The sequence below is a fragment of the Chiloscyllium plagiosum genome, unplaced genomic scaffold, assembly GCF_037043375.1.
Source record: "Chiloscyllium plagiosum isolate Xiang-an unplaced genomic scaffold, Cpla_swu_hap1 HiC_scaffold_19, whole genome shotgun sequence".
Lineage (NCBI taxonomy): Eukaryota > Metazoa > Chordata > Chondrichthyes > Orectolobiformes > Hemiscylliidae > Chiloscyllium > Chiloscyllium plagiosum.
Window position 1 is genome coordinate 49,423,689 of NW_028270157.1, and position 25,535 is coordinate 49,449,223.

Here is a 25,535-nt window from a genome sequence, read left to right on the forward strand (position 1 = left end):
CTTTTAAACTCTAGTGGAAACAATCCTCGTCTATCCAATCTTTCCTCATGAGATGATCCATTCATTTCACGCATCAGACTAGTAAACATTCTCTGAATCACCTAGATGAAGACTTATAGTATGCGTTCAAGATACTTAGAACAGCATATTCTGGAGCAAACCAGAGAGCAGCCATACTGAAATTGGTATTGTGCAACAAAATATGATTAATTGATGACCTCATGGTGAAGATGGCCTCAATAGCAACAACTTTAATAGAATTGAATTTTACATTCAGTGTGAAGGAGAGAAGAGTGGCCCAAACATACTTTTTACAATTTACAACAAGGGCAATTATTGAAGTTAATTGGCAAATTAGATTAAAGGATAGGTTAACAGAGCTGTCGTGGCAAACAGCAGAGGGTGGTACGTGTGTGGAATGAGCTGCTAGAGGAAGTTGTGGAAGCTAGAACAACTGCAATATTTAAACGGCATCTGGATGGGTATACGAACAGGAAGGATTTGGAGGGATATGGGCCGTGTGCTGGCAGGTGGGACTAGATTGGGTTGGGATATTAGATTAGATTACTTACAGTGTGGAAACAGGCCCTTCGGCCCAACAAGTCCACACTGCCCCGTCGAAGCGCAACCCACCCATACCCCTGCATTTACCCCTTACCTAACACTACGGGCAATTTAGCGTGGCCAATTTACCTGACCTGCACATCTTTGGACTGTGGGAGGAAACCGGAGCACCCGGAGGAAACCCACGCCGACACGGGGAGAACGTGCAAACTCCACACAGTCAGTTGCCTGAGGCGGGAATTGAACCCGGGTCTCTGGCGCTGTGAGGCAGCAGTTCTAACCACTGTGCCACCGTGCATGGACGAGTTGGGCCGAAGGGTCTGTTTCCGCGCTGTACATCTCGAAGACTCTGTTTAAGGACACATTTCCAAAGATACGAGATACATTCCAAACAGTGAGAATAATTCATGGCACAGACCCACAATCCATGGTTAACTAGAGAACGAATAGAAAGGGTAAGCATATAATTGTACAAAGTTAGGCTACGGGTCAATAAATTGGACAAAATATTTAAAAAGTGAGGGATTAAAACAATGAGAGAAAAGCTGGAGTACAAAAGAACTTGAGCTCGAAATAGAAAAACAGATTCTCAGAGTTTCTTTAAATATTTTAAATGTTAACTAAGTGAACGTTGTCATACAGTACAAAGAATTTATAATGGAAAATAACGAGATGGCAGATAAATTGAACAGGAATTTTCCGTCAGGATTCATTAAAATAACACCCCGGAAACAGCTATAAATTAGGAAATGAAAGGAGGGAGAAACTCAGGAAAATTACAAATCAGAGAAGTGGTAATGAGTTAATAATCAGAGCTACAGGTTGAAAACTGCCTGACAGAAACCCTGAAGTCTTAAAATAGTGCTGATTGAGACAGTTGTGTTGGTTTCAATTTTCCAAACTCTCTAGACTTGGAGAAAGACACATTAAATTGGAATATAGCAAATGTAATTCCTTTATTCAAAAAGGAAGGCAACAGAAAGCAGGAAACAGCAGGAAAATTTGCTTTACACTCACGATGGAGAAATTAATAAAAGTTACTATTAAAGAAGTTATGACAGGGCACGGAGATAAGTTCAAGGTAATCAAGTAGAATCAAATAATCTTGTAAAAGAGAAATGACCTTTAGCTAACGTATTGGAGTTCTTTGCAGAAGTAACAAGCGCTGCGGATAAAGGGGAATCAGTGAATACACTGTAATTAGGTTTCCAGAAGGCTTTTGAAAAAGTGCGACATCAAAAGATTATTGCAGAAAATAAAAGCTCATAGGTTAGAGGTAATTGACATGGAGAGAAGACTGGTCAGTGAATAGGGACAGAGATCAATGGGTCTTTTTCAGGTTAACAAGATGGAACAAGTGGTGTGCCACAGTGACTGTTATTAGGACCTCAACATTTTACAATTCATATAAATGACTTGAAATGAAGGGAAAAAGGTATGGCTGCCAATTTACTGATGACACAAAGACAGTTAGGAAATTAAGTTAATATGAAAACATAAGGAGACTACAAAGGTAAAGGGATTTGACAAAGATCTGACAAAATGAATATGTGGGAAAATGTGAAAGTGTCCATTTTGGTAGGAAGAATAAAAAATAAGCATATTATCTAAATGGGGAGACTGCAGAGCTCCGAAATGCAGAGGGATCTGTGTGTCCGAATGCATAAACTGCAGCCAGTTAGAATTCAAGTACAGTAAGGTAATTAAGAAAGCCAATGGAATATGATTATTTGTTGAGAGGGTTATTGAGTACAGAAGTAGAGATGTTATGCTTAAGTTATACAGGGTTCTAATAAGACCATCTCTGGAATACTGTGTTGGCATTAGTCGCCTTATTTAAGGCTGAATTTAAAATAATTAGAAATAGTTCAGAGTAGGTTTACTATACTAATACTTGGAAGACAAAATATTCAACAGGCTCGACTTAGAGTTATAGAGATGTGCAGCACGGAAACAGAATGTTCAGTCCAATTTGTCCATGCCAACCAGATATCGTAAATTAATCTAGTCCCATTTGCCAGCATTTGGCTCACATCCCTTCAAACCTTCCTATTCATATACCCATCCAGATGTCTTTTAAATCTTGTATTTGTACAAGCCTCCACTAATTTCTCTGGCAGCTCTTTCTATACAAGCATCACCCTCTGTGTGACAAAGTTGCCCGTCAGGTTTAAGTTGAGAGGGGAAAGATTTAAAAGGGACCTATGTCCTCTAGTTTTAGACTCCCTTACCCTGGGGAAAAGGTTATTCACTCCATCCAAGCCCCTCATGATTTTACAAGCCTCTATTAAGATCAACCCTCAACCTGCGATGCTCAAAAAAAAAAGCCCCAGCCTATTCTGCCTCTCCCTATAACTTAAACCCTCCAACCCTGGCAACATCTTTGAAAATCCTTTCTGAACCCTTTCAAGTTTAACAATATACTTCCTATACCAAGGAGACCAGAATGAATGCAATATTCCAAAAGTGGCCTTATCAATGGCCTGTACAGCCTCAACATGACCTCTCAACTCTGATACTCAATGTACTGACCAATAAAGGCAAGCATATCAAATGCCTTCTTCACTACCCTACAGTTGTGTTTTAGATATTGTGTATCTTGACACAGTTCATCATCCTACTTATATTTCTACACAAACACTTACGTCATGCAATGTACCACAGAAGTTTAGAAATTGAGATGTCTTACCAACAACATTTATTTTATACAAGTAGCTGAATAGCAATCAAACTCCATGAACGTAAGTAATGGTCATTTAACAGCAATTAGAATTTGTGGCCTTAAAAGAATCAAGCAACATAATGTACTGTGCATCACATGCCATAATATTCTTGTCCTTATAAAATAACCAGTCCAGAACAGGTAATAGCTGTGTACATAATTTGGTTCCCAAGAAACAGGAGCCATCAAAACGTATTTCAGTATTATCCACTTTCCCAAATAGGCTGACTACTTTCCACTTGGATGAATGTCTCTCACAACATGTTCACAGTTACACAGAATCCTCACATGCATCACAATATGAGAAAGCATCTAGTGCTTGCATCATAAATATTCTTGAACGTTTTTTAAAAAACCTTTAAAGAATTTAACTTACGTTTATATACCACCATTAATATGATAAAATACTCCAAGGAGTTTAAAACAATATTAAGGCAGATAGCCAAAAGCTGAGTTGAAGAGATTGGTTTTAAAGGAACATCTATAGGGAAGAAAGTGAGGATCAGAGGTGGAAGTTTTGGGAAAGATTTTTCCAGCTTCAGGTCGAAGCAGCCAAAGGCATGAGAACTAATGGCAGAACAATTAAAAAATCATGAATGCTCAAAACACAAGAATTAAATAAGTGCAATTATCCAAGGGTTGAGAAGTTGAGAGATTATAGAAATAGAGGCGCAATAGGCCACGGAAGAATTTTGAAGAATAAGAATAGTAAAAATTAAGGCAATGCTCCACCAGGAATGTCACAGAAATTGGTGCAAGTTAAGACATGGGCAGAAGTTTATGGAAGAGTTTAATAAAATAGCTTGGATTGCATAAGAATAATCAAATCTCGGGAGATGATGGCACAAACAAGAATTTAATCATATAAAAAAGGAGACAGACTTGTATCCTTTGGAAATAGAAGAATCAGAGGTGACTTGATTGAAACATAGATTCTGAGGGATCTTGATAGTTTGGATGTGGAGAAATTATTTGTTTTTATGGAAGGATCAAAACTAGGGGAGACTGTTAAAAATCAGATTAAAACTGAAAATAAAGGTAAACATGAAACGAAGTTATTTGTTTCCCTCACAGAGAGTTTGAGAGTCCTCTTCCTAAAAAGATGGTGGGAGCAGAGTCTTCAAATTATTTTTAAGGCTGAGGTAGATAGATTCATTTAAAGCAAGAGGATAGAACATTATCAAGGGTATGTGAGAATGTGGATTTGTAGCAATAATCAAATCAGTCATGATCAGTCATGAATGGCAGAATAAGCATGAGGGGCTGAATGCCCTCCTCCTACACCTTGTTTACAAATTCTCTTGACTTCTCCATTGTCACTAAATTATCAATCTACTTATCAAACATTGAGTAGTGGATGAACAAAGATGCCCTCCAATTAATGTTGGAAAGAAGGAAGCATTTTTCTTCAGTTTCTTTGACAAACTCCATTTCCTTGCTACTGACTCCATCAACTATCTAACCAAACCAGGTGCTTCACAAACTTGTTCACATAATTGATCCAGAGATGGGCTTCTCCTACAGATCTGAACCATCACCGAGACTACCTATTTCCAACTCCATAACTATCCTGTCTCAGTTCACTTACTGCTGAAACCCTCATTCATGTCATTTTTTACATTAGAACTTAGCTATTCCAATGAACTCCTGGCCAGTCTCCAATATTGTATCCGCCATAAACCTGAGGTCATCCAAAGCTCTATTATTCATGTCCTTATTCTCATCAAATCTCATTCCTGTGCTTGCTGATCTACATTGGTTCCTGGTTCATCCATATGTCAATTTAAAAATTCTCATCCTTGATTTTTTGAGTGGGAGCAGCGTCGAAGTAAAAGCGAACCCGGGAGACTACAGCAAAGGTAAGACAGTTTGTTTTAAAATTGCTTACCTGTAGCGGGCAGCGGTGTGTTTTTTTTTTACTCTCTCTCCACAGAAAGAGCGGGAGCAGCAGAGGAAGTGACGGCAAGCAGAGGGGCAGCCGGGAAGGAAAAGTGAGTATATAAGTCAGGAAGGCGGCTAAACCCGAGATTCTACACCTGTAGTATCTCCCACCCACCTTCCTCCTCTAACCTTCTTAACTACTCTGCTTTTTCTTTTAAGGTAAGGATTTTTATTTCTTTACCAGGGACTAGTTAAAAATTTACTTCGTTTTTTTTGTGTGTGTATACATCAAGTCCTTATTTAGGGTAAAAAAAAACTATAGCAGAAAGGTATCAAAAGGTATTCTAACTCATACTTGTACAAAGTAAGTAATTAACTAACTAAGCAGAGATGGCTGGGCAGGTGATGTGCTGTTGCTGTATGATGTGGGAGCTGGCTGATCCCATTGTGAACGGCAGTGACCACATCTGCAGCAAGTGTTGGTTGCTGGAAGAACTCCGGATCAGAGTTGATGATCTGGAATCTGAGCTTCAAACACTGCGGCACATCCGGGAGGGGGAGAGTTATCTGGATGCTTTGTTTCAGGAGGCAGTCACACCTGGGAGATTAAGTAATTCACATTCAGCTAGTGATCAGGCACAAAAGAGTGTGACTGTAAGTGAGGCAGGTAGGGGGAACCGGAGTTCAGGAGTGGAGGAGCCTCAGCCCTTGACCTTGTCCAACAGGTACGAGATTCGTGCTCCCTGTTCGGATGAGGAAAAGGGCTCTGGACAGGATGAGCCAACTGACCAAGGCACCATGGTGCAGAAGGCCATTCAAGAGGGGGGAGCTAATAGACAAGTAGTGGTTATAGGGGATTCTATAATTAGGGAGACAGATAGTATCCTTTGCAAGCCGGATCGGGAGTCTCGCATGGTGTGTTGCCTGCCCGGTGCCAGGGTGCGAGACATCTCCGACCGGCTTGAAAGGATATTGGAGCGGGAGGGGGAGGATCCAGTTGTTGTGGTCCACGTTGGTACCAACAACATAGGCAAGACTAGGGTGGAGGACCTGTTTGGGCATTATGAAGCACAGGTCCTCAAGGGTCATAATCTCCGGATTACTGCCCGAGCCACGTGCCAATTGGCATAGGAACAAGAAAATTAGGCAAGTAAACACGTGGCTAAGGGATTGGTGTGGGAAAGAGGGATTCCACTTCATGGGGCATTGGCATCAGTTTTGGAACAGGGGGGGGATCTGTACCATTGGGACGGTCTCCACCTGAACCGATCAGGTACCAATGTTCTAGCGAAGAGGATAAATAGGGTGGTCAGTAGGACTTTAAACTTCTGAGTTGGGGGGGAAGGGAAAGTGAAAGTGACAGGGAGTATGGAGGTAAATGGCAAGATAAGCAGCAGGATAGCATGTTTCCAGGCGGATTTAAAATTGAGGCAGACTGAGAATACAGTAAAAAGCAAGGATAACTTAGGACATATGACTTCCAACATCTCTAATGATAAGGAAGTTAGCATTAAGGCACTTTACCTGAATGCTCGTAGCATTCATAACAAAGCCGATGAACTAATGGCACAGATAATAGTGAATGATTATGATGCAGTAGGCATCACAGAGACTTGGTTACAGGGGGGTCAGGACTGGCAGTTAAACCTCCATGGTTTTTCAACTTATCGAAAAGACAGAGAGGTGGGCAGAGGGGGTGGGGTTGCCTTGTTAGTTAAGAACAAAATTAAATCTATGGTATTGAATGACATAGCGTCGGATGATGTGGAGTCTGTGTGGGTGGAATTGAGGAACCACAAAGGCAAAAAAAACATAATTGGAGTTGTGTATAGACCTCCTAACAGTGGTCAGGACCAGGGACGCAACATGTACCGGGAATTAGAGAAGGCATGTCAGAAAGGCAAGGTTACATTGATCATGGGAGACTTCAATATGCAGGTGGACTGGGTAAATAATGTTGCTAGTGGATCTAAAGAAAGGGAATTCATGGAATGCTTACAGGATGGCTTTTTGGAACAGCTTGTCATGGAGCCCACAAGAGAGCAGGCTATTCTGGACCTAGTGCTTTGCAATGAACCAGACTCTATAAAAGATCTTAAAGTAAGGGAACCCTTAGGAAGTAGCGACCATAATATGGTAGAGTTCAGTCTGGAGTTTGAAAGGGAGAAGGCAAAATCGGATGTAATGGTGTTACAGTTGACTAAAGGTAATTATGAGGGCATGAGAGAGGAACTGACTAAAATAGACTGGAAGCAGAGGTTAACCGGGAAGACAGTAGAGCAAAAATGGCAGGAGTTTGTAGGTATAATTGAGGACACTGTACAGAGGTTCATTCCCAAGAAAAGAAAGATTAACCGGGGAGGGATTAGACAACCTTGGCTGACAAAGGAAGTCAGGAAATGTAAAAAAGAAAAAGAGAGATCCTATAAAGTGGCTAAGAACAGTGGGAAATCAGAAGATTGGGAAGGATACAAAAGCAAACAGAGGATAACAAAGAGTGTAATAAGAAATGAGAGGATCAAATATGAAGGTAGGCTAGCCAGTAATATTAGAAATAATAGTAAAAGTTTCTTTCAGTACATAAGAAACAAACGACAGGCAAAAGTAGACATTGGGCCACTTCAAACTGATGCAGGAAGCCTAGTGATGGGAGATAAGGAAATAGCAAGAGAACTTAACAAGTACTTTGCGTCAGTTTTCACAGTGGAAGACATGAGTAATATCCCAAAAATTAAAGGGTGTCACGGGGCTGAGTTGAGTATGGTTGCCATTACGAAAGAGATAGTGCTAGAAAAGTTAAAAAGTCTTAAAATTGATAAATCTCCTGGCCCCGATGGGATACACCCTAGAGTTCTGAGAGAGGTGGCTGAGGAAATAGCAGAGGCATTGGTTGAGATCTTTCAAGAGTCACTGGAGTCAGGAAAGGTCCCGGATAATTGGAAGATGGCTGTTGTAACCCCCTTGTTCAAGAAAGGATCAAGGCAAAAGATGGAAAATTATAGGCCAATCAGCTTAACCTCGGTTGTTGGTAAAATTCTAGAATCCATCATTAAGGATGAGGTTTCTAAATTCTTGGAAGAGCAGAGTCTGATTAGAACAAGTCAACATGGATTTAGTAAAGGGAGGTCATGCCTGACAAACCTGTTGGAATTTTTTGAAGAGGTAACAAGTAGGTTAGACCAGGGAAACCCAGTGGATGTGGTCTATCTAGACTTTCAAAAGGCCTTTGATAAGGTGCCACACGGGAGGCTGCTGAGCAAGGTGAGGGCCCATGGTGTTCGAGGTGAGCTGCTGGGATGGATTGAGGATTGGCTGTCTGACAGAAGGCAGAGAGTTGGGATAAAAGGTTCTTTTTCAGAATGGCAGCCGGTGACGAGCGGTGTCCCGCAGGGTTCGGTGCTGGGGCCACAGCTGTTCGCATTATATATTAATGATTTGGATGAGGGAACCGGGGGCATTCTAGCGAAGTTTGCCGATGATACGAAGTTAGGTGGACAGGCAGGTAGTACTGAGGAAGTGGGGAGGCTACAGAAGGATCTAGACAGGTTGGGAGAGTGGTCCAGGAAATGGCTGATGGAATTTAACTTGAGCAAGTGCGAGGTCTTGCACTTTGGCAAAAAGAATAAAAGCATAGACTACTTTCTAAATGGTGAGAAAATTAATAAAGCCAAAGCACAAAGGGATCTGGGAGTGCTAGTACAGGATTCTCTAAAGGTAAACATGCAGGTTGAGTCCGTGATTAAGAAAGCGAATGCAATGTTGTCTCTTATCTCAAGAGGGTTGGAATATAAAAGCAGAGATGTACTACTAAGACTTTATAAAGCTCTGGTTAGGCCCCATTTGGAGTACTGTGTCCAGTTTTGGTCCCTACACCTCAGGAAGGACATACTGGCACTGGAACGTGTCCAGCGGAGATTCACACGGATGATCCCTGGAATGACAGGTCTAACATATGAGGAACGGCTGAGGATACTGGGATTGTATTCGTTGGAGTTTAGAAGATTAAGGGGAGACTTAATAGAGACATACAAATTAATACATGGCTTGGAAAAGGTGGATGCTAGGAAATTGTTTCCGTTAGACGAGGAGACGAGGAGACTAGGACCCGTGGACACAGCCTTAGAATTAGAGGGGGTCATTTAAGAACAGAAATGCAGAGACATTTCTTCAGCCAGAGAGTGATGGGCCTGTGGAATTCATTGCCACGGAGTGCAGTGGAAGCCGGGACGCTAAATGTCTTCAAGGCCGAGATTGATAGATTCTTGTTGTCTAGAGGAATTAAGGGCTTCGGGGGGACCGCTGGTAAGTGGAGCTGAAATGCGCATCAGCCATGATTGAATGGCGGAGTGGACTCGATGGGTCGAATGGCCTTACTTCCACTCCGATGTCTTATGGTCTTATGGAAAGTCCATCCATGGCTTTATCCCTCCCTACTGCTGCAATCTTATCCAGCTCCAGAACCCTCCAGCTATCCACCCTCATCTGATTCTAATCTTTTCAAAATAAGGCTTCATAAAAATGGCATCGGTGTCTGGTTAATCGATTAGTAGTTTTAGGTTGCTGTGTGTTGTGATAGATAAGAACTAAGTTGCTTCAGCACGTCCACTGCAGTGTAAATACACTTTTAACAAAGCTCAGTTAGCTTGAAGAATGATGTCAACAGTGCAGGTTCATCCATTCCCCTCATATGAGGCATGGTAACCTTCAGGTTACACTCACCGCTAGTTGTCACTCTCCAATGAGAGAGCAGCCCTATGGTCCTCTAGTACTATAGCAACTTTGCATTTACTCTTAAATGTTAACTACTGCCAAAATTAACTGTTCCTTCAGATTTGTAGTTACTGGAAGTTTGAAAAATATTGAATTTGAATACTTTTCAAAATGTTTTATCCCATCCATCTCTTTTGTTCTCTTTTAATTCACTTTCTTTTCACTCCCTTCTCTTCCTGTTTCTGATTTAACATTCAATTCACCTGCTCTACTTTAAACTTCTTTCTCACACAAAATTGAGAGAGACATGGATAGAATAACACTTTTTCCCAGGGTTATTACAAGGTGATAAGGTAAAAGAGAGCAAGTTTAAAAGAGAGAGAGGGGCAAGTTTTTTTTTAAAAGAGAGGGTGGTAAATGCCTGAAATGCGCTGCCAGAGAAGTGGTAGAAGCAGATACAATAGTAATGTTTAAGAAGCATCTTGATATCTACATGAATAGGCAGAGAATAGATGGATACAAGCCACACAGAGACAAGAGGCTTTTAGTTTAGAGAGCTGTCATGTGTTGGTGCAGACCCAGTGGGCCAATGGGCCTGTTCCTGTGCTGTACTGTTCTTTGTGCTATTAATTCACAATTCTTCAAGATTATCAGTTAAGTAGATGCTTACCCTGTTGCTTACCCTGTTCACTAAGGAAAACAGATGAACTGTTTCCATCTCTATGACATTATCTTCACAGACATTAAGCAACTTGCCTTGCAGAAAATATAAAATTTTGAATGTTAGAACAACGTGCTTTTCAAAATCCTCTACAGTAAAATTTGGTGCCTATATGTTTCTGAATTTCTGCAAAATTATTGCATTTTGAAAATAAATGAAATTAATCAACTGCGTTGTTTATACGGTTTTTGCAATAACTTACAATTTGCATTTACATAATTGTATTTGCAAAGAAAATCATCCCAAGGATTTCAGATCACATAAGACAGAGAAGGAATTAGCTGGGATGGTCATTTTATGGAGGAAATTCCTCAGCGTAGGGCCCAGTCACAGGAAATAACAGTACCAAGACTAAGGTGAAAGAAGGCAGGGATACACTAGAGCCCAGAGTCAGTGGACAATAGTGTTCTCAGGTGATAGGGACTGACAGGATTAATAGAAGTTGCAGAGTAGGAACATGAAAATCCATGGAAGAAAATCACACACATTAACAAAAATTGCTGAAACAATATGAAGACAAGTTTTGCATTCACTTGGCCACCTTAAGTATCACTGTAATATTGGTAAAAGAATATGGTCTTGGTCTTTAAACAGTTTTTACATCTGCATTACACATTACATGGGATGAGTCATGGTTTCAGTTTCTCTGAACACTACGGCAAAATTTTCGAAAAATTAACTTACTACAAATTCAATAGAGTGCTCAGTGCCAACAGTGACATGTTCTTCCTATAAGCTGACAGAAATATATTTGTTTTAACAAATCCCAAACAATGGAATGTTCCACAATACTGAAGGGATATTTTCTCTCAGCCCAGTTGAGAGCCAGGGTAATTAATTTCTTGAAAAGTGGCAGGTAAGAAGGTTCCATGCCACAGAAATAGTGATATGTCTGAAGCTGCTGCAGCAGCACATAAAATCCGCTGAATTACAACTAAAACCAGAGTGTCAGGACTTTGTACCTGGAGCTGATGGGAGTCATCAGCTAAATTATCCTCCCTTCGGCGTGCCTCCTCCAGTAACTGGGCATTTTTTTTCTTCTCCACTTGTTCTTTGTGCTTTAGGTTGGCCAACTTCTTACTTTGTTCCTTCATCTGTCTAAAACATAAATTTTAATAATAAGAAATGAGATGTTAGAACATCTGGACTGAACTCAGTCCCAGCTGCAGAAGGATACTAGATTGCAAAGAATTCCAACCTAACAAAATTACACTTGCTATCACCTGGAAAGAGAGGAGCAGCAATTCAGAATTAGACCAAATGTCCAGATTACCTAAAGAAAGGATACAGCAATTCACTGATTCACCTATTCAACACAATAATACAATACAATACAGCACAGGAACAGACCCACAAAGCTTCTGCCGTTTCGTATTCCTTATTTAGACCTGCTACGTGTTACCCATGCATGGTATCTATCCCTCTGTTCACCTCAAATTCATGTGTGTATCAAGATAAACCTTAAACATTGTTAACGTGCCTGCTCCCACTACCTTCACTGGTAGAGCGTTCCAGTCACCCACCAGCCTCCCTACACTTCTCTCCTAAATGTTCCCCACTCACCTCAATTGGAATACACATAATACTTGAGAATAGGGTCAGTGAAATGCTACTAAAACCTGTTAATGTCTCATTCCCATTTATGGGCAACTTAAAAAGAAAATCATCGCCACCAGAAGAACGACAAATTATTTTCATTAAAGACTCGAAGTATCCAATTCACCTTCTCCATAAACATTGCTCCTGTAGTGTTCTGAAAATCAATCCAACTGCAATCAGCTAAAGCAAATACTCTTCATGCAGACTAACTGGAAATATTACAGAACTGGATGGCACAGGATAAAATCATTTGGTTCACTATACCTGTGACAGCTCTTCAAAGAGTTACCAGTTAGTCCAAGAGAAACAGATGGTCCTTTCTCATTGCCCCTTCACCCCTATGTTTGCTGATCTACATCGGAGAGAATTTTAAACTTGTGAACCATTGTCGTCAAACTACTTTATGGCTAATTACCCTATTTCCAAAACTAACTTAAATTTTTTATTCCTTCATGGTGTCCCTGCCTGGGACATTTATTGCCCATTCTCAGTTGCCCTTAAGGTGCTGCTGAGCTGCTTTTTTGAACTGCTGTAGGTACACCCACAACGCCATTGGAGAGAGTTCCAGAATGTTGACCCAGCAACACTGAAGGAACTATGATAAATTTCCTACTCAAGATGAGGAGTGGCTTAGAGAAGATATTATGATGGCATGTTTCTGCAGCCAATGATTTTTGAGATGGCAGTTGTAGGTTTGAAAGCTGCTGACTTTGCAGTCCTGGGAAAAGCACGCAATACATCGTGTAGATGGGACACATCACTGAAATGGAGTACTGTTTCGTGTGCAGTATTCCATCAAATACTTGAATTGTGCTTTGTAAATGTCAGACAGGTCTTCAGGAGTCAGGAAGTGCATTGCCCACCTCAAATGTCCCAGTTTCTGACCTGGTCTTGTAACCACCATATTTATTTTACCAGTCCGGTTCAATTTCTCACTAATAGCGACTCCTAAGATGTTGGTAGTGGCAGATTCAGTGATGGTAATGACATTGAATATGAAGGTGCAATGGATTCTCTCTTGTTGGAGATGGTCATTTCCTGGTATTTTGTGTAGCAGGAATGTCATTTTCTCTGAGTCAGCCCAAGCCTGAATGTCATTGAGAGTGTGGTGCTGGAAAAGCACAGATCATCCCCCAATTCTCAATGAGTTCAGTTTTGCCAGGGCTCTTTGCTACCACACTTGATCAAACACTGCTTTGAACATCAAGGGCAGTTATTCTTATTTCCCATCTCGAGCTCAGCTCTTTATGCCATGTTTAGACCAATGTTATAATGAGATCAAGATCCGGATGGACCTTCCTGATGAAGGGCTTATGCCCAAACTGTCGATTCTTCTGCTCGTCAGATGCTGCTTTTGAAGGTTATTGGGCTTATTGACAGCATGGCAAGCAAATGAGGTCTTAGACTTCATTGAGTACAAGAGCAGGAAAGGTAAACTCAACTTATATGAGGTTCTGGCAAAGCCTCAATCTGTGAACTGGGTCCAGCCCTGGTTACTACACTTTAAGACTTGGTGAAGACTGGGGTTGCTCTCCTTAGACTAAGAGAGACAGATTTAAGAAGGTACACAAGATTGTGAGATATTTAAATAAGCCGGACAGTGAAGACCTGTTCTCATTTGCTAATAGGACAAAGTCTCAGGACACAGGTTTAGAACTTGCGATTAAAGATGTAGATGGAATGTGAGGAAGAACTTGGAAGGGCCTGGAAACAGCTGCACAAAGGATGTTGGATGCAGATATAAAGCATAGAATATAGAGCATTACAGCCAAATACAGCTCTTTCAGCCCTCAATGTTGCACCGCCCTGTGAAACCAATGTGAAGCCAATCTAACCTATATTATTCCATTCTCATTCATATGTCTATCCAATGACCACTTAAATGCCCTAAAAGATGGTGAGGTTACAACTGTTGCAGGCAGTGCATTCTATGCCCCTACTACTCTCTGAGTAAGGAAACTACCTCTGACATCTGTCCTATATCTATCACCCCTCAATTTGAAGCTATTGCCCCTCATGCTCACCATCACCATCCTAGAAAAAAGGCTCTCACTGTCCACCCGATCTAACCCTCCGATTATCTTATACACTCAATTAAGTCACCTCTCAATGTTCTTCTCTCTCAGTCCCTTTCCCCTCATAAGACCTTTCCTCCATGCCAGGCAACATGCTAATAAATCTCCTATGAACCTTTTCTAAAGATTCCACATTCTTCCTACAATGCAATGACCGGAACTGTAAGCAATACCCCAAGTGCGGCCCAGAGTTTTGTACAGCTGCAGCATGACCTCGTGGCTCTGAAACTCAATCCCTCTACTAATAAAAGCTCACACACCATATGCATTCTTAACAGCCCATTCAACCCAGGTGGCAAATTTGAGGGATCTATGTACACGGACACCAAAATCTCTCTGCTCATCTACACGACCAAGAATCTTACCATTCGCCCAGTACTCGACATTGCTGTTACTCCTTCCAAAGTGACTCACTTCACACATTTCTGCATTAAACTCCATTTGCCACTTCTCAGCCCAGTTCTACAGCTTATCTATGTCCCTCTGTAACTTACAACATCCTTCAGCAACATCCACAACTGCACTGACCTTAGTATCATCCACAAATTTAGTAAGCCTCCTTCTACACCCTCATCTAGGTAGTTTATAAAAATATAATTCATGATTTCAAAAGTAACTTGGATGCACGAGGGAAACAAATATGCAGAAGTATAGAGCCAAAGCAGTGAAGTGGAACTGATTGGTTTGCTCAGTAGGAAACCAACATGAACTCAATGGGCCAAATAGCCGACCTCTGCACCATGAATGACTTGAGAAATTGCATGACTAATTTCTTACTTTCCACACAATTCAAGCAAGAAACCAACAGTGCTTCAAGAGTACTGAGAGTCCAACAGTCATAGTAGGTAGCTTTTTAAACGCTTGCATAGTACATTTTTAAAATTTATTTCAAGAACTAACATATCCACGCAGAAGATGGCACGATAAGGCTTATCATCTGCCAGTCATAGAATCATAGAGATGTACAGCATAGAAACAGACCCCTCGGTCCAACCCGCCCATGCTGACCAGATATCCCAACCCAAACTAGTCCCACCTGCCAGTATCCGGCCTATATCCCTCCAAATCCTTCCTATTCATATACCCATCCAAATGCCTCTTAAATGTTGCAATTGTACCAGCCTCCACCACATCCTCTGGCAGCTCATTCCATACACGTACCACCCGCTGCATGAAAAAGTTGCCTCTTAGGTCTCTTTTATATCTTTCCCCTCTCACCCTAAACCTATGCCCTCTAGTTCTGGACTTCCCTGACCCCAGGGAAAAGACTTTGTCTATTTATCCTATCCATACCTCTCATAATTTTGTAAACCTCTATAAGGTCACCCCTCAGCCTCCAATGCTCCAGGGAAAACAGCCCCGGACTGTTCAGCCTCTCCCTGTAGCTCAGATCCTCCAACCCTGGCAACATCCTTGTAAATCTTTTCTGAACCCTTTCAAGTTTCACAACATCTTTCCGAGAGGAAGGAGACCAGAACTGCACACAATATTCCAACAGTGGCCTAACCAATGTCCTGTACAGCTCCAACATGACCTCCCAACTCCTGTACTCTGACCAATAAAGGAAGGCATACCAAACACCGCCTTCACTATCCTATCTACCTGCAACTCCACTTTCAAGGAGCTATGAACCTGCACTCAAAGGTCTCTTTGTTCAGCAACACTTCCTAGGACCTTACCATTAAGTGTATAAGACCTGCTAAGATTTGATTTCCCAAAATGCAGCACCTCGCATTTATCGGAATTAAACTCCATCTGCCACTTCTCAGCCCATTGGCTCATCTGGTCCAGATCCTGTTGTAATCTGAGGTAGCCCTCTTCGCTGTTCACTACACCTCCAATTTTGGTGTCATCTGCAAACTTACTAACTGTACCTCTTATGCTCGCATCCAAATCATTTATGTAAATGACAAAAAATAGAGGGCCCAGCACTAATCCTTGTGGCATTCCACTCGTCACAGGCCTCCAGTCTGAAAAACAACCCTCCACCACCACCCTCTGTCTTCTCGCTTTGAGCCAGTTCTGAATCCAAATGGCTAGTTCTCCCTGTATTCCGTGAGATCTAACCTTGCTAATCAGTCTCCCATGGGGAACCCTGTCGAACGCCTGACTGAAGTCCACGCAGATCACATCTACTGCTCTGCCCTCATCAACTTTCTTTGTTACTTCTTCAAAAAACTCAATCAAGTTTGTGAGACATGATTTCCCAAGCACAAAGCCATGTTGGCTATCCCAAATCAGTCCTTGCCTTTCCAAATACATGTACATCCTGTCCCTCAGGATTCCCTCCAACAACTTGCCCACCACCGAGGTCAGGCTCACCGGTCTATAGTTCCCTGGCTTGTCTTTAGCGCCCATCTTAAACAGTTGCACCATGTTAGCCAGCCTCCAGTCTTCCGGCACCTCACCTGTGACTATCGATGATACAAATATCTCTGCGAGCGGCCCAGCAATCACTTCTCTAGCTTCCCAGAGAGTTCTCGGGTACACCTGATCAGGTCCTGGGGATTTATCCACCTTTAACCGTTTCAAGACATCCAGCACTTCCTCCTCTGTAATCTCGACATTTTGCAAGAAGTTACCAGCTATTTCCCTACAGTCTATATCTTCCATATTCCCAGTCGAGTTTGAGTACCACGCCAAATCCTGCCACTTTTCCCTTGTGGCTTGGTTACTTATGAGAAAAAAGAAGAAAATACATTGGAGAGTATATGACCTGCTGTCATATACTCTATTCCTCCCAATTGCCGACACAAAGTATGACATCCTGGTTGCAGTAAACAATGCACTGGCATTCAGTGAAGCATTCAGCACAAGTCACCAGAATGAAGTAGCAAGGACATCCAGGAAGATAAAGTCATTTCTCAACTTTGCTAATGTGACAAGGCCATTTCGTTAACAAGGTCATGTCGTCTTTGTTTTTTTTCCAGTGAGATCGTAAAAGACACAGATTCCGAAAATTCAAAGTTGAATAATTTTAGGGCCAGTTTGTTTATAGATAACAGATACTACCTCAGGAAAAAGGCTTTCAAGTTTATGAAAAAAACACATGTAAAATGAAAGGGGCATAGTCAGTTCTCCCAACTCAGCTTTTCTCTGGTTGCTCTGGATTTTTGCAGTAGTGTTGAAAAGCTGCTAGACCCAAAGAAGCAGGTCCGTGCTGGTCCTCTTGAGAATGCGTATCAGGTATAAGAAGGCAGGGAAAGAGTGAAGTTCTGAGTTTTGTGAAACAAGAGGCTCAATTAAGCATGACTCAGACCAGATAAGAACTTATGGTTAACAATGGGGTGCTGGAGGCAAGGATAACGCGTTAACAAAGTGGAAAAGCAGTCATTATGTAGAGCTATTTTACAAGATGAGAGAGCATTCAGTATGTAATGTCAGTTTATTAGGTAAAAAGTATTCATTATGTGAAGCCAGTTAATAAGGTTAAGAACATTCATTGTGTAATAACAGATGGCTTAATTTTTACTGTTGACGCTTGTTGATTTGTAACGGACAACCAATTAATTACCAATTGCCCTATCTGGATGCTCCTCCCTGTAAAATGACTATATAGTTCATTTAGAAACTGGTCTTCCAAAGAAGACTAAGAACACATATCCCTGTGCACATTGGCAATCATTCTGTCACCATCCAGGGTCCACAATAAAGATGAAGGAGGTAAAACTATACATTGTCTCTGAGCGTTTTGCTTCGACTGAGAGTGGGAAATGGAACGACAATAATGGCGTAGTTGGCAGGATCCGAACCGATAGTTACGATCGGATGGTGTCAGTGGCCGCCCGGAACATTGGTGTCTCGAGACAGACGGGCCCACAAGGTAAGATTTTAAACCTTGGTCTCTCTCGATATGCCTGTGTGCCGGAGACGGTCCCTGCACTCGATCACTCTTGATTCTACGGATTCCTCGAACAGTAATTGGTTCAGTTGAGAAACAAATTTTCACAAGCATGCTGTCAGGCCAAGGTTTGAGTTCCCTGCGCAGCATTGGGGGGGAGAGAGTGGGGTGTAATTGAGGTTCAAGTCCTCTGCGCGGTACTGGGGTCAAAGTCCCCTGAGGGTGGTGTGATAGAGGTAGGAGTCCTCTGAGCGATACAGGGGTTCAAGGTCCCTGGGGTGGGTTTGGTTGAGGTTTGAATCCTCTGCGCGGTACTGGGGTTAGAGTCCCCGGTTGGGGTGGGGTGCGTGTGTGTTTGTAAATGAGGTTCAATTCCTCTGTGCGGTACTGTGATTAGAGTCCCCTGGGTGTTTTGGTTGAAGTTCAAGTCCTCTGTGAGGTACTGGGGTTCGAGTCTACTGGGTGGGCTGATTGGAGGTTCAGGTCCTCCGCACTGTGCTGAGGTTCGAATTTTCTGTGTTTAAGTGAGCTTCGAGCTCTCTGTGTTTAATTGGGATTTGAGTTTTGTGTGTTCAAGTGGGGCTTGAGCACTCATGAGGAGTAAAGTGAGAAAGGGGTTAAAGATCCCGAGTGATGAAATTTGAGGCTCTGAGGGTCTTTGTTCTGGGGAAGAGAGTGGCTTGGATTGCAGCGCCATGTGGTCCACTGTGAGGACTTCCTGCTTTTATTAGTGTAACTTCAGTGAGAGGATGCAAAAAAAAAAACGAGAAACGCTGAAATTAAGTTTGTACTAATACTTGGGTTATAAAAGCAAAGTTTCAATGTAGATTGTGCTATGCTGAGTGTATTTGATGTTTAAAAAGTTTGGTTTGTTAAATACTGGTTTAGAAAAACCTGTTAACTAATTTTTTTGCCTTGTTTGAATCAGGATCTCAATTCAATGTGTTTTGTGGGCTGTGTAGTGGGACAGATTTTGTTTTTGCATTAAAATTGTACAACATTATCTCCTTCTCAAAATTATCAAACTTGTTACCTTAAAACATGTTGATTGAGTGCCTCGAGCCAGATTTGTTTGAAATTCTACAATGCCTGCTTTTAAAAAAAAACAGTTGGTCAGTGGTCATGTTTTAGCCAGATAAGAGTATTGTATTAAGATATCGTTGCTGATGTGTTTTTAATGCAGAGCGTTCACAAAAAGAATATATTTTGAGTTTGAAGCTTTGCTAAGATTCAAGAGAATTTCAGAACTTGAGGCTGAGCTGTTTAAATTCTGTTAATTATTGTTAAGACTTCATTGGCCCCTTCATATTGCAAACTCAAAGAAGGTTGATCGCTACCAAAGTTGCTCTGTTTTATTTGGGAAGCTTCATTTGGAGAAATGATTTTAAAATGTCCTGCATTTGCTTCCCATGAATATTTTAGATTTAAATCTGAACTGAAGCCGCCTCTTCAATTGCTAAAACACGGAAACATTTTGTTGTTTTCTTCCTGTTCCAGACTTTTGAAATACTTTTCCTGACAGCTTTCACATAATCCAAGTATCAATTTGTTAAAATAAAATAATTTTTGAATAACCTGAATGGAGGCACTTGAGGGTTTGATTTTACGACCATCGATTGTTGTTTATAATTGCCTGAATTGTTTAGGCAGTACAATTTAGAAGTTTATGAACTGTATAAAACTTGATAATGTCATAAATAGTGAACAGAGTAAGAGAGGCATGACACTCATCCACAGATTCTATCAACAAACACATCGACCTGGACCCAATACACCAGCCACTGCAACAGACAGCTGGAACTGATAACCAGAAGTGGCAGAGACAAACCACGATAAATGCCGGAGGAAACATCATAGAAGCGCTTCACAGGAGGCTCTCAAGCACTGAGGATGTCACCTAGACAGGGGACAAAACGTCTGCAACACAAATTCCCAGCTCGGTGAACAGAAACACAACAACGAGCACCCGAGCTACAAATCTTCTCACAAACTTTGAACAGAGTAAGAGACTTCAAGAATTCAAAGAATTAGGCAGACACAATTTAGTGTAGTTAAATGTGTCACTGTCTTCATACTGATAACCTTGGCAAAGAAGGAATGAAACAGGAAATGCAAAGATACTTCCAGCAGCTAACATCTTCTCTACAGCTTCTCCATTCACAGGTAAAGCATGCCTTCGGACAACCGCCCATCCCTCCACAAACTGATCCAACAGATTCAATCAGCTCCCCAGTCATGAGCGCGAAAGTGAAGAAATTAACAAGTGAGGAGGAGGTTGGTATGCTTTTTGTCAGTGCGTTCCTATGGATATTAAACCATGTGAGATTTACCTGGTCTTTCAATCATTTAAGGAATATGAAGGTTCACTGATCAAGCTAACATCATAACAGCCAGTTGGCTTTCTTACATTTATCAGCAGAGCAGGAAGCAACAAAGAATGCTGCGTTCACCTTGTCTGCAGCTGCTGTGCTGCATGCTCAGATGCACTGGCATCCTCTATCTGAAGCATCTCCGGAAGGATGGAAATCTCATCAGTTTTGTGAAGCATTTAACTGCCCTTATTCAAGAATTCAGGTTTCTGCGAGGAGTGATGCAAGAACAGACTGAGTTTTCAGGTTGGACCTTACTAAAGAAGATTTAGGAGAACTGGCCCGCGTCCACTCAACTTGGAGGGGATGGAGTGGTTATTAAGAACTTTACTGGTGAATTTCTTTTTCCACATGGGAGGATTCTTCAAATTCCATTTACTGTTACGGACTAGTAATTTTTGTTGTATTAATCATTGTATGCCGTGCGTCAATAACTTGCTTAAATAATGGCTGTCAGAATCTTATCAAAGCTGGTAGTGCCATCTTGGTGGTTATCATGAAATGATAAAACAAGGGAATGAGAATGTGTATCGGATATAAACAGGCAGGGAAAGAGTCAAGTTCTGAGTTTTGTGAAACAAGAGGTTCAGCTGAGCATGACTCAGATCAGATCAGAACTTAGTTAACAATGGGGTGCTGGAGGCAAGGGCAATGGGTTAACAAGGTGGAAAAGCAGTCATTATGTAAAGCCATTTAACAAGATGATGTAGCATTCAGTATGTAACGTCAGTTAACAAGGCAAAAAGTGTTTGTTATGTGAAGCCAGTTAACAATGTTAAGAACATTCATTGTGTAACAGCAGATGGCTTAATCTTTACTGTTGATGCTTGCCAATTGTAACGGTCACCCAATTAATATTTATGTTACCTTATCTGGATGTTCCTGCCTGTAAAATGAATATTGAGAAATTGTTCTTCCAGAGAAAAATGAGAACTCATGTCTCTGTGCACATGGGCGATCATTCTCTCTCCCGCCAGAGGCCTGAATAAAGATGAAGGAGATAAAACTATACTATCTCCTGAGCACTTTGCCTCCACAGAGGGATGGGGGGGGTGGGGGGGGGAACAGGACGACACTCTCTCTGATGTGTTTGATATTACCTTTTGTGCCAAGGTGTGTTTATAGGGGTTGTTGCAAGTATTTGGAACAGCATCATTAAGTTGGGATGGTCTGCTGGGTTTTCAGATAGGTTAAGGTTATTCAGTACTCTGTTCTCTTTTGTTTGTGTTCCATTTGGTAATCTTGCAAATAAATTGTTTTGTTTAAAACTACATGGTTTGACCAACTGTGTAGTTGTTAGGTGTTAGTGTCTTTTGTTCTGGGTGTTGAATTCAGTTGTTGTAAACAGTGGATTGGAAGAGTATATGGGTAGGAGCTTTCAAGGTATCACACATTTCCTGCAATATGCTATCTGACAGTTAAGTGGCCTATTCACACAAAACAATTCACAAGTCTGTAATAACCTTTGTAAATCACTTTGAAAATTTTCCAGGAAATTCAGAGGAAGTAGTTTCATAGTGATAATGTTACTGGACCAGTAATCCAGGACACTAAGCTGATGTTCTGGAGACAGCGGTTCCAACGCCACTATGGCAGATGGTGAACAATACGTTCAATAAATTACTGGACTGATTAAAAAAAACCTAATGGCATGTAACTTCAGTTGCAAACAAAAGAAATCTGGCTCATTAAACATCTTTTAGGGAAGAAAATTTGCCATGTTCACCTGGTTTGGATTATATGCAACTCCAGACCCACAGCAACATGACTAATTTTTAACCTGCCGCCGCACAATTAGGAATGAGTATTAAATGCTGCTCTAGCCAATGATGCCAACATCCTACAAATGAATAAATAAGAAAAAAACTGTAACCTTTTTAAGCCCCTCCATATTATCCAATATGATTAATGGAAAATTAAATTTTGTATGTTCAAATTATAATTCATTTCTCAATCACAGTTACTTTCATTTCACTGCCCATGTTTTCATTGTCCTGACTATCCTCTCTGTCACATTATCTGTTTACCATATTACACTCAGTTTTCCTCTAGTGTGAAGCATTCATAGCATAATTTACATCAATCACTTTCTTTTTGATTTGATAAGGTTCAGCGAACTCTATTTTTAATGGTTCCTCAGAGACAAATAATAACATTAATATTTTTCTGACAACAGAATTCTGAATTACAGCTTGTTTTATCTCCCAAGTTTTATTGAGCATTTTTCAAATGCCTTTTGGATAACTCACATGCTTTGGTTATTTTTACTCAAACTCAAGCCATAGGTTGGAAACATAATCTTTGAGCTTTGGTTTATAAATTGCTATATAATAAATTTAAGTGGTGCTCTCATCTCATGCGCCTTCTTCAGTTCAAGAAGTGTGAACAGGTGGACTCAGTAGGGGGATCCCTAATGGTAAACAGTAACAAAGGAACCATTTATCCTAATCATTACTATATTTCTGATAATTATCTCTATTCACAGTCTTTAAAGTATGATACCAACTTTCTGATGCTCCTTCTGATTATGGATGAAGCTGACAATGTCAATTGTTTTAGTCCAGAGCTGCATATTATTTTTTCAAACATTTGCGACACAAAATGTGAACCTTGACGTGATTGTATTTCTTTGGGCAATCCAAATATTGTAAAATGTTGAACTAACTTTTCCACTCAGCTTTGCCTCGATTTTTCCCAAAGGTACTGCTTCAGGAAATCTTAACAAGGCACCCATAATTGTCAAATGATACTGATTCCCATTTCTGGTTTTATGTAAAAATCTGGTACAATATATTAAAGTCCTGCTGAACAGTTCATCTAAAGCTGGTATTAGAGTTAAAGGATCAGGTTTAATTGATAATTGAAGTTTCCTCACTACCTGACATGTAAGGCATGTCTGCAAAACGTTTATGACATTTTTATGCAATTCTCGTCAATAAAATATTTTACTATCTTGGCATAGGTTTCATTAAGTGATCAGCCACTGGAAGTTTGCGAGCCATTATTTTGTTACAATAATCAGATGGATGTATAACTTGATGGATTACTTCCCGCTCCTTATTGGCTGGCATTTGAGTAAGTCTCCATTTCCTCATTAGTACTTTGTTTTTTAAATAAATATCACTCAGGTACTGGATTCTGACTCAATTTCTAAGTAGACAAGCAGGAGGCTGGAAGAACACAGCAAGCCAGGTAGCATCAGGAGGTGGAGAAATCAATGTTTTGGGTGTAACCCTTCTTCAGGACTGGGGGTGGGTATAAGGGGAGCTGGAGATAAAGGGGGGGGGGGGGGGTAAAGTGGTAAGGTGGGGATAAGTGAACCCAGGTAGAGGGTACAACCTGGTTGATTGATGGGAGGAATGAATCCGGTTGGTGGCTGAAAGAAGGGTCAATTTCTAAGTAGGCTATTGAGTATAACTCTTCATTAAGGATCTGTTTCTTACACGCCTATTTAAAAATATAGGCTAAAGATGTCAGACCCATTCTCTTTGCTTTCACCCTTTAAATTTAAATCATTGATATTACGCCCGATAACTGAATTTCCAAGTCAGCTCCCTTTTTTTAACATGGTTTTCTTCTTTCTGTATGATGCTATGGATCTGAGATCTAATCACAACCCAGTCAGGAAACAATGCAGGATGTATGGCCTGTACCGTCTCAGTTTTTTAAAAAAATTCTATTGGTTGTTCCACAACTCTGTCTAAGGTCAGTATTTTTGAATGACCCAGGTTAAACTGGACAGATTTGAGACCTTCATGTCTACCTCCAGTTAATGTTTTGTCTTTCATTAATCTCTCTGGAAGACAAAATTGCATCAGCTATGCATCAGCAAATGGCTTGCTCGTGTCTCTGAACATTTTTATTGATTTTCCTCCTTGATTAGAAAGATAAAGAAAATAACTTTCCTTTCAAAATAAAATATTCACATGCTCCATTGGTCTAATTTTCTTAATCAATAACTGAGAAATAATATTCTTGAATGTCCTGGGTCAATTCTCCGCTTTTAATAGATTCTAAGGAAACAACTTCTCTTTTAATAGATAGTTCAAACAATCTTTTCTTGATGCCCCTTTTCTAAGGATTCTTTTGCTAAATAGTCTCCTGTTCAACTTGTAACAATTGGCCTTTGTGTGTCCGGTCTGACCATAATAGACCATGCTATTTTCTTTTTGTCTCTTCTGTTTTCTAGCCTTTATCCCTTCTTACTTTGGTGTCCTTCTACCTCTTCTATTCATCCAATTTTCTTGTGAATTCCCATTTGGCCACTTCCACACAGTGAGAAATATTATGGGAGTCTCAAGCCAGAACTGTTGTTTTCCCAGATCTTTGATACTTGATGTTCATCTCGGTAAATGTTAAGGTTTACCAGAATACTATTTCTGAATTCCTTCATAATCATGGTATTCCTCAGGTTCTCAACTTACTTTTCATTAACTTAAGTCATCAAAACCACTGATTCCATAAAATTTCTTATCTCACACAAATTCTACAAATATCTGCTTAGATTTCTTCCTTAAAGTCCAAAATTTTAATTAGTAATCTTCAGGAATAAGCTCATAAGCATTGAGCATTGCTATCCTTAGTATCACAGTTTACAAATTGTTCTTCTGACAAATGACCATACACAGGCATAGCAGTATCTGTCAAAATACTGTAACATGAAAGTCTAAACATCTTCTGGCCACACCACATAGATTTCTAGTTAAATCAAATCAGTCACTGGAGTTAGACTTCTCCCCCTACGTTTTGACTCTTCCTGTATTCTCAGTTTCCACCTCTCAAAAGCATTTGTCTGAGTTTCTTATCTCTTTAGAATTCAAGCTTTTTAAATTCCATCTCCCTACCCATTTCTCTGTTCCCTTTCTCTTCTCATCCCATTTATCATGGCATTCACCTCTCCTCTGTCTCCAATTCAAGCTGATTTCTAGTTCTCACTTCCTTTTTTGTCCATCTCTGATTACTTCTCTTTTTCTTTCCAAGTCAGATTTTTACAAATTTTAATTGAATCTTAGCAAATGAGTAATGACACATCAGGTTTAGATTTCCCTTCTTC

The 25,535-nt window shown here is 40.7% G+C and overlaps 1 protein-coding gene across 9 annotated transcripts in view; it reads right to left on the reverse strand.

The window, feature by feature from the left end:
* The window catches only part of LOC148146771 (ELKS/Rab6-interacting/CAST family member 1-like), a 922,009-nt gene that overhangs the window by 634,755 nt on the left and 261,719 nt on the right, over window positions 1-25,535 (reverse strand). For all 9 annotated transcript variants that reach the window (XM_087997334.1, XM_087997331.1, XM_087997333.1 and 6 more), the window contains one exon: window positions 11,561-11,696. In XM_087997334.1, coding sequence (XP_087853460.1) covers window positions 11,561-11,696 — 136 coding nt within the window. The remainder of the gene's footprint in view (window positions 1-11,560; window positions 11,697-25,535) is intronic.